The sequence below is a fragment of the Thunnus maccoyii genome, chromosome 16 (genome assembly GCF_910596095.1).
Source record: "Thunnus maccoyii chromosome 16, fThuMac1.1, whole genome shotgun sequence".
Lineage (NCBI taxonomy): Eukaryota > Metazoa > Chordata > Actinopteri > Scombriformes > Scombridae > Thunnus > Thunnus maccoyii.
The window spans coordinates 24,429,514-24,439,648 of record NC_056548.1 but is presented as its reverse complement, the minus strand read 5'-3'; the positions used below and the strand labels follow the sequence as shown (position 1 = coordinate 24,439,648).

At 40.9% G+C, this 10,135-nt stretch overlaps 1 protein-coding gene across 1 annotated transcript; it reads left to right on the top strand.

The window, feature by feature from the left end:
* Positions 1–1,121: 1,121 nt before the first annotated feature.
* Positions 1,122–9,021, top strand: LOC121881149 (leucine-rich repeat and fibronectin type-III domain-containing protein 2). Its single transcript, XM_042388802.1, has 2 exons — positions 1,122–2,497; positions 7,575–9,021. Exons 1-2 carry the CDS (start codon positions 1,122–1,124, stop codon positions 8,557–8,559), a joined length of 2,361 nt encoding a protein of 786 aa, XP_042244736.1. The 3' UTR covers positions 8,560–9,021.
* Positions 9,022–10,135: the final 1,114 nt, after the last annotated feature.

Here is a 10,135-nt window from a genome sequence, read left to right as displayed (position 1 = left end):
ACACTTATAAATAATAATGAATGATAGCACTAACATATGGTTAACATTAAAACATTACAACTGTCCCTCCCCATGGTTCTAGTGAAAGCTGCAGACAAGCAGGCAGAGTTTGCCATTAATAAATGTTGCTGGTGTAAAAAAAAAAAAAAAAAAAAAGATGATTGAAATTGATTTTTAGGTTTTGAGTGTATTAGGAATTAATGATACAAATGTCTGAGGGATTTAAAAGCTCGCTGGATGAAGCCAAGTGTGGCCATCAATTTTGAGGAGTCAGCCAGGTGTGAGGGCTGTTAAGACGTTCACAGAAGCATGCTGTATTCGTCAGCCAGGTCTGCCAAGTCTAACACCTGCGGCTTGTGGAATATTTTTCTACACTGCGTTATCTTTTGCCAAAACTGTGCAGACAAGATGGGGGAAGGAAACAAATTGGACAAAAGGATAAAGATATACAAAGTGATACAGAAAGATGAACAGACAGTGTAAATACATATCGAAGTCACTTTAATCCTGTACCTCTCTCACAATTACATTGGCCAAATGGCCTAGTATGCTAATGAATCCATTGCTTACTCCGTATACATACATGTGCCATACACCTGAACCACTTTACACTGCATGCATGCAAGTATATCTGTAATGACAGCTTATAAGCATGTGCGTCATTAAAAATAGCTTCTTAGCGCTGTTTAATCCTGAGCTTCATTCAGACAATCCTCGTGTGATTTCTCACACCTTCTTTGCATTGCAAAATACATGCATATGAATGTTATAATGGAGAATATTAATGTGAAAAATCCTCAAGGATGATAATCAGACCAGCTCATCAAGTGAGCAATTTTTTCCTACATGGTCTAAGGACCATGGTGGATTTTTATCTGACCTGTGTTAATTGGTGCTTCTACACATACACAGCTGCAGCTATTAGTTATTCATTTATTTATTGTGAAAAAGATGGAGTTTGTGAAATTGTCTTTGGATATGAGGATTATCTTATTCAACGTATGATTTGACTAACACAACACTAAAGTCATCATGCAGCTATGTGCAACCAGATATTTGCCAAATTTAAACTTATCCTTGTTTCTCTTTTGTTTTTGCAGGTCCCCTTTGTATGAACTAACATGGACAAAGTGGTCATCAGTCTCCTGCTTCTGGGAACCGCAGTTACGATGGTCCATGCATGTCCCAAATACTGTGTCTGCCAGAATCTGTCAGAGTCTCTGGGGACTCTGTGCCCCTCCAAAGGCCTGCTCTTCGTCCCACTGGACATCGACCGGCGAACTGTGGAGCTCCGGCTGGGTGGCAACTTCATCCTCAAGGTCACCACTCAGGATTTTGCCAACATGACAGGCTTGGTGGATCTCACTTTGTCCCGCAACACCATTGGCACCATCCAGCCTTTCTCTTTCATTGACTTGGAGACCCTGAGATCCCTGCACCTCGACAGTAACAGGTTGACTGAGCTGGGACCGGATGACCTCCGAGGTCTGGTCAACCTCCAGCATCTCATCCTCAACAACAATCAGCTGAGTCGGATCTCCGAAGCAGCCTTTGATGACCTGTTGCTGACACTGGAGGACCTGGATTTGTCATATAACAACTTGCGCAGTGTGCCTTGGGAAGCCATCCGCAAGATGGTCAACCTCCATCAAATGAGTCTGGATCATAACCTCATCTCCTTCATTGCTGAGGGGACTTTTACCGATCTGGATAAACTGGCTCGTTTGGACCTCACCTCCAACCGCCTGCAGAAGCTCCCACCAGACCCTATCTTTGCACGTTCCCAAAGCAGTGTTGTGATGAGCACTCCATATGCACCTCTGCTGTCTCTAAGCTTTGGCGGAAACCCATTGCACTGCAACTGTGAAGTGCTTTGGCTTCGAAGGCTGGAGCGTGAGGATGATATGGAAACCTGCGCTTCCCCTGCAAGTTTAAAAGGGCGCTACTTTTGGTCTGTTCGTGAGGAGGAGTTTGTTTGTGAGCCTCCCCTGATCACGCAACATACACACAAGTTGCTAGTGCTGGAAGGCCAAACAGCTAGCCTGCGCTGCAAAGCAGTTGGTGATCCAATGCCATCCGTGCACTGGGTTGCTCCTGATGACCGTTTGATCAGCAATTCCTCCAGAGCGACAGTATACGAAAATGGCACCCTGGACATTACAGTCACAACATCCAAGGATTACGGTACCTTTACCTGCATAGCTGCCAATGCTGCTGGGGAGTCCACAGCCTCCATAGAACTGTCAATTATTCAACTCCCCCACCTGAGCAATGGTACAAACCGTACCACACAGTCCAAGTCTGGGCTTTCTGACATAACTAGCTCTACCAAGATCAGTAAGGGGGAGACTAAAGCTCTGCCAGAGAAGGTGGTATCTGTATCAGAAGTGACCGCTGTCTCAGCTCTGGTCAAGTGGACTGTTAGTAAATCAACTTCAAAGATCAAAATGTATCAACTTCAGTACAATTGCTCTGAGGACGAAGTCCTCATTTACAGGTAAGAGTTCATGAAAGTTCATGGAACTAGATTACATCCAAGTAGGAGTTGGAACCTTTCTGGTCAAAAGTGTAAATTAAGCTTGAGGTATAATCTTTAACTTATTCAGCTCGGCTTCTTGAGTCAATGGCTAATTGTTTGCAGGGTACACACTTGAGACAGTCAGTTTCTTTGAAATGTTACGCAGAGATCGACATTAATTTCCCTTAATCCTTCTTGAGATTTTTCCCTTAAACTGACAATCAGCGAGGATGCTGCTTTCACAAAAAAAAAGAGAGAGAGAAGCAAATGCACATTTTTAAGAAAAGTGGAACTCATAGTGAAATCCTTGCCCTGAACCATTAATTAGAAATCCAACAAAAAAAGGGATTATAGACTTCCATTTTAATGTATCCTTCTTAAGCTGCTCAAATCCATAAAGTATAAGCTTGGAGACTGCAGCTCTTTGCTGCTCTTTGCTGGTCTGGAGATCTTTGGGCTCTGTGAAATCAATTTCCTATGTCAAATGAGACAGGGAAAGTAGTGACATTCAGCAAAAATAATTGAGCTAGAAAAGAGCAAATAAATAGTTCAGTTTTTATAAGTCCTGGATGCAATTCCATAGGATACAATGTATCTTACAGCTCTTAGACATTTTTCCACATTTGCCATATACATTATGTTATGCTCTTTTACACAACTACATTGAATATCTCGGAATTCAGTATCCCCTTGGGCTCCAGTGGCTTCAACATACTTAAACACATTTACGGAGCCCTCCAGAGAATGACTACCCTCAGTATGTTTACGGCATCAGAATAGCGTGAAAATTGGTAAAATTGCCTATTGTGGATAGCAGTTATAGTCTTTTTTTGTGTCAGCTACATGCTTCCACAAATAGTGATAATTGATGGTGAATCCCTTTAGCAACACCTCATCAGATAATGTATTCTGTCCCATAGCCCTACACAATTTACCTGTACTGTGCATTCCAGCAAGAGCCTTTTAATGAAATATAATTGACAGAATATGTGAAGGCAAAAGGCTGGTTATTAGCTGGGTATATGAGATTAGAAATGTACACAGTATTGAAGAAAGATATTACTTTGTTCAAACACTGTGAATGCAACTCACCATCCCTGCAAATTCAATAATAAGGTGTTTATCTGATTTTCTTGCTTGCACACTCTGCCAGTTTGTCATGCCAGAGAAAAGAGAACAATATGAATTTTCAATATATTTTTTCCCTCAGTCACTGACAGATTGGAATACGCATCCACACTTCTAGTAAAAGGCTTTATGAATTTTCACTAATGTCTAAAAAAATTGCAAACATAACGCTAATGTGGCCTTTGTAAACTGCATCTTTTCCTCAGTTGTTGAATTTCAACGGCTAAATAATGTCTTTAAAAAATTATTATTTTAATGGCATTCTTGATGTTAGTGTCAGTCAAGAATCATTAATAACATTCACTACAACATATACATTTATTTGTTTTGAATTCTGATTCTGGCCATAAATTTTAAAGTATTAACTTTTGAATTTGTCCTTGTCATCTGATGTAATGCTTTAAACCTCTTTCTACACTATTGTCTACTAAGAATGAGGTTTATATACAGTAGAAAAATGACCTAAAGAAATCAATTTATGTACTGTTATATAATAAAGGCTATGCAATCATTTTGCATGTCAGAAGACAAATTAGAAGCTGGAAGGAAAAGATAACGTGCACAGAGAGGCCAACTCCTGTTTTTGAATTAATATTGATATCACTCATTGCTTGCACATGCACACCTATTGTGCTTCTTTAGTTGGCCGACACAGTTTCCCACGGCACTGCCTGTAGTCAAGCAATGGCATGATTAAAAATCAATAAGAGCCACGTGGGGGAGGAGAAAGATTGCATGAGTTGTCTCAAACACGTGAGGCAACGCAGCTTCTTCCTGGTTATGGAAAAAGGCAGTTAAGGATGAATAATGGACTGCAGCCCCACTGGTGTCTGGGCTCTGTAGTGGAGGGATCAAAGCTATGGATGCATGTACTGTAGGCGAACAGCGAGCCAACAAGTGATGGGTGATTGAGGAATCTATTTATAGATAACCATAACAATATGGTTATTAGTCCTCAAGAGCCATTTTATACCCATGTGGTATACAGTATGTAAGAGCCATTGATTGTTACTTCATGCTTTATGATATATAAAGCGGTGGTTCCCAACATTTTTGTCAGATCTTCCCCCACAGCCCTGTCTGATAAGCTCAAGCCCCTTCATCAACAACACACGCTATGTTCCAAATGTGTTCATTTGATTAGATTTTAAACTATAACTATTCAACACTACCTGTTTTCTAAAATTATTACAACTACTTAATCATATGAAACATACAAGAATTTTTCATGCTTTTGCTGGTCTCTTGTTTTTCAGTGGGTTTGGTCAAGTTTGCAGTTCTACTACTACCAGTGGGAGAGGCAGAAACTATAAAGTTTCAACCATTTATCCATTACTTTAAGCTTTCTATTTCAACTTCTCTGCTTGCTTACTGAATAAGTTTCAGGCACTCTGGGTCACAGCATGTGTTATTCAAGTGTTATAGATGTTGTCCTCCCAAATACATGTGTGTTGAAATCTATATTTTATAATCATCTTTTCAAGTTAGCTGAGCTAGTCCACTTTCCATGTACCCCTTGGGTACTGCAGAGGTACCAGCTGGGATGTAAGACCCCTGGTTGAGAAGCACTGATTTGCATTTAGTGGATTACTGTTCAGTGAAGGTTCTCTAAAAAATGACCATGTTCAATCAAAGGATAAGTGATGCATACAAAACCCTTTTGCTAGACAAAAATAATGATTTTTGGACAATTCTCATGAAAAGTTCTCGCTCTCTACAATATCTATGGTCAGGGACAGGTCATGGCTATGGCAAATAAACTATGGTTAAGTTTAGGCAACTAAAACACCTGGTTAGTAGTAAAGATCATGGTTATGATTAATAAAAAGGCGAACACTACACGCACATCCAAAACCCCGATCTTTAGGACCGATGGTTAAAAATCATGAGGTTCCAAGTTGTTCAATATGTACTTAATGCCTAGTAATACTGGGATGTGCATACAGAAGAAAATGTGCAAATGGTCCACTTAAGTTTGACATCTCAATGATGTTCAAGTTTAATGTGATAAGATGTGGTCAGTAGAGTTAATTACACTTACAGTATATGTCAACAAAAGTTACAACAGTGACAACATTGATTTAATTCAAACAGAATTTACACATCACCCTGTGTAAACATTCAAAGTGTAATGGCAGCACATTCGACGAGTCAAGCACTGCAAGAAACTGCACTGGAAGTCATACACAAGGTGCTGAAGCGAAGGAAGACAAGCAAAATCACACCGTGCCTTGTCCAATTGATGTCTATAGCAGTTGAAAGAGAGCCTCTGATATAACCATAAGGAAAGAAGTGTTTAAATATTCTCAGGGGTATTTAAATCTCATCATGCCATAATGTGACAACCCCAGTGTTTACTAATGAAACGTCTCTTTGCGATCTATATTCTAGACAGATGGGTTTGATGGATAAAAGCTTCTATTGCTGGCTCTGTACACAAAACAAACTGCAGTTCCTACAGCATTTAATTTATTGGCAGTACATCTTGGGATATTAACATCCTGCAGCATTGACTTTCAATTTCAGTCAAAAGCAGCGAGGCCTACTTAATCAGTCATATTTAAACATCTGGAATAATAACCAAGTGGTTTGAAACAACTTAATGCATGTTAAATGAAATGTACAAGAAATTACATTGAGCAAAAACAATATTCATTGGCCATTGAATCCTTACCTCACTACTATTGTTTCATGCATATCAAATGGGACAGGTACCCCACAGAGTTGTGTTAGTTCACCAGTTCTGTTCACATTATACACAAATGAGTTTACAAGCAGCGACCCTAGGAACCACATTCTAAAATTTTCAGATGACACTGTTACCCTCAGCCTACTGCACAAAGACATAAGTCCTTCAGCCCATTTCACTGAAACAGAGAATTTTGTGCAGTGGTGTGATGCCAACCATCTCATTTTAAATGTGAGAAAAACTGAGGAGATGGTACTGGACACTAGGTCAGTGGGGGATCATAGTCCAGTGGTCATACATGATGAACCAATCAATCAAGTCTGCTCCTACAAGTACCTTGGCATTCACCTGGAAAACACCTTCGGCTGGAAGGCCCATATTGAAAGTTTGTGTTCTTGTTTACAGCAGAGATTATATTTTTTTACACAGACTCAGGGTGTATGGGGTGGACCAAAGGATTATTTTATTAGAGAGCATAGTCAGGTATGGGATGTCAGCATGGTATGGCAATCTCTCTGTACAGTTAAAATGTAAGCTTGCTTGTCCGGTACAGACTGCCTTGAAGGTTATGGGGTGGAATGAACACCAGTCCCCCTAGTCAATATATGAGCAGTCTGTTCTCAGGCAAGCACAGAGAGTAGTGTCTGATCCATGTCATATTCTCCACACCGAGTATGAGCGCCTACCCTCAGGCGGACAATACAGACTACCCCAGTGTATACTCAACTGTTTTAAAAACTGATTTGTGCCTACCTCAATTACATTTTTAAATAATGTTGATCAGGCTGCATGGTTGTGCAATAGATTCGTGATATGATGAGAAGGGTTGTGAAATATGTTGCTCATTCTTATCAATAATCGTGTAATATGTGTACTTTGTGGTTGTGATGTGCTGCAGTATGTGTTGCTTGATTTATATGTTGTTTTTTTTAATTATTACAACTATGGAGGCAGCTATATGTCATGTGTCATGTGTGCAGCATTTCAGTCCAAGACAAAATTCCCTACAGGGACAATAAAGTATATCGTATTGTATATACCGGGACCAATTAAGTAATCTTTCTGATTTACTGTGCATATAAATAGCTACTTAGCATGCTTCATTTTTGCTATTTCTTTGATCTGCCCCAGCGTAACAGACTAAGCCAGTGTTGCTTTTAACACAAAAGTTCTCTACCCTTGTCTTGAACTGCCATAGCAAAACTTTGTATTTTTAACGCAGTCTCTCTCTGTTTGTAGGATGATTCCCATGAATAACCGGGCTTTCGTAGTCACAAATCTTGTCCCAGGGATGCAGTATGACCTGTGCGTGTTGGCCATCTGGGATGACACTGCCACCACCCTCACTGCCACCAACATTGTCGGCTGTGTCCAGTTCATCACCACGGAGGACTATCCACAGTGTCAGTCTCTTCACAGTGGCTTCCTAGGTGGCACCATGATCTTGGTCATTGGTGGCATCATCGTGGCCACGTTGCTCGTATTCATCATCATCCTCATGGTGCGCTACAAGGTGACCAGTGGCATCCAGACTAATAAATTACCCACTGTGAGCAATACATACTCACAGACCAATGGGGGGTTGAACAGGTTCAACGGAGCCCCACCACAGGTCAAATCCACAGTGGTGGTCATGCGTGAGGAAATGGTAGAGTTCAAGTGTGGATCCCTCCAGAGCAGCCTCTCTTCATCCTCATCCTCCTCTAACTCATTAGACAGCCAAACAGGAAGAGGGGCTGGTGATCGCTACAGCATGCAGAGCAGTGAATGCAGCACCTTGCCCAGCAGCAAGTTCAGGAGGCACGGTGCCAAAGCACGGCCAAACCTGGACCACCTTTTAGGGGCCTTCACGTCGTTGGAGCTGCGAGGGGTGTCAAGGGACCACCAAGGGGCCTCTGGCCCTTCTACCACTCCCAATGCTATGATGACAGTGGCTATGGCACCCCTGTCCGACAAAGAACCTCTGCTTGGAAGGGCTGAGTCCACCACCATGCTGGGACGTCTCCTAGGGATGCCCCAGGAGGGTAAACCCAAGAGGAGCCATTCATTTGACATGGGTCATGTGGGGACCACACAGTGTCGCAGCAACTACCCTCGCAGGATCAGTAATATCTGGACTAAGCGCAGTCTGTCTGTTAATGGCATGCTGCTGCAGTATGATGACAGCGAGGACGAAAAGCCCACTTTTGAGAGCTCTGAGTGGGTAATGGAAAGCACAGTTTGAGTGCAATTAGGGTAACTGTGATGTCCATGGCTAAACAATAAATCTATATCAGGAACTAAAGAAACAGGAGTGCAGAAGGTGGGATGTTCCATAGGGAATCTGCCTTTGGGTATTGCATGAAGTTCATCCATGTGAATACTGTCTAAGTAATTATGTGAGAAAAGACACTCAAATCGATAGATTCCTGGCTATGATCTCAACTCTCTTGACAAAAATTGTTTGCATTTCAAAATGACACAGAATCATGGATTGGGCAGAAATGGCCTGTATGGAATAACTCCCTATACACACGGCACATGAGAGAGAAAAACAGAAAAGATAGATGAGAAATTCAAAGTGGATTTACTACATCTTTATCAAAAGAATTGAATGCCAAGAGGATTTGCCTTGACTGCGGTGAACTGGATGTACATCACAATGTCTTGGACCCTCAGCATGAAATGGGACTACTTCAAGAGTAGAGAGAAGGACTACAGGAATAGAAGAATGGAAAATTAAAACAAAGTCATTTTTATTTTCATCTGGGTTTTTTATCATTTTTACTATTTATTATTTGAGGTGATTCATCAGCAGGCAGAGGCGCAGCTCTTTAATGAGGTTGTCAGTGAGGATCAAAAGCACACACATATACACACACACAAGCTACCCCCTTTCATAGAGCCATTTCACATCATTCAACAGTATTTTCAGTCACATTTCAGTCAGTCACAAATAGACAACACAGCTCATTTTTAAATAACAGTATGTACCATGTGGACCTATGCTCTAGATATCAGTGACACTGAAACGCAACAAGCCAGTCTTGTATTTCTACCTCAGGTTATGTATCATATGAGGTTATTTATATAAGAAAATTAATGGAAATACAACAAAGCCCAAATACACAAGATGTATCACAAACTGCTCAAAACACAAAGTTTCTTACTTGTTTGCAAAATACTTCAAATAATTAAGTATCCACTTGATCAAATTCAGTATATTTCCAGCTCAGGTTGAAATCCTGCTGTGACAAAATGTCCTTTTGAGTGCTTTGATACTCTACCCATTGGTTAATGCTGGTGACAGTGGTCCCTGGAGGCTAAAAGGCCATTGATGTAAACAGAATGTTTGCTTCAGGGTGTGGTTTCAGATGTTATCAGCACATATTATAGTGGCCAGACGTGAATAGTCTTTGAAATCCATCAAGCCCACTTAATCATTTGCTTGAGCCCACAGCTGGATGTATTATTCAGCTGTAATTCTCTTTAGGCAACACAAACAAGACAGTATGACAATTACTCATTTAGCCAGGTTAAATGGTGAAATGAGTCCAAATCGGCATTCATTAGCCTGGTAAAGGTCATTATGCTGCTTGGGAGAGGACGTTTAGTGCAGAAAAAGAGGAGATAGATCATTTATTAAGGGCCAAACAGCTGAAAACTCTCTCTGGAAATCTATTTCACCAGATTACGTGATACAGGACCTTTGTTGGTTTATGTATTATTTGAATTGATTCAGCGGAGGAACCATTTATCTTTCATTCTCTTTCATACAGGGCTGTACATTGCAGTAAGATACTTTGAATTAGTGGCTATTC

What these genes read in the sequence shown, in the direction of transcription:
- LOC121881149 (XM_042388802.1), top strand. Translation starts at nt 1,122, where the DNA reads ATGGACAAAGTGGTCATCAGTCTCCTGCTTCTGGGAACCGCAGTTACG. An exon ending in GACGAAGTCCTCATTTACAG is followed by an intron (nt 2,498 to 7,574) that starts GTAAGAGTTCAT and finishes CTCTGTTTGTAG; the next exon opens with GATGATTCCCATGAATAACC.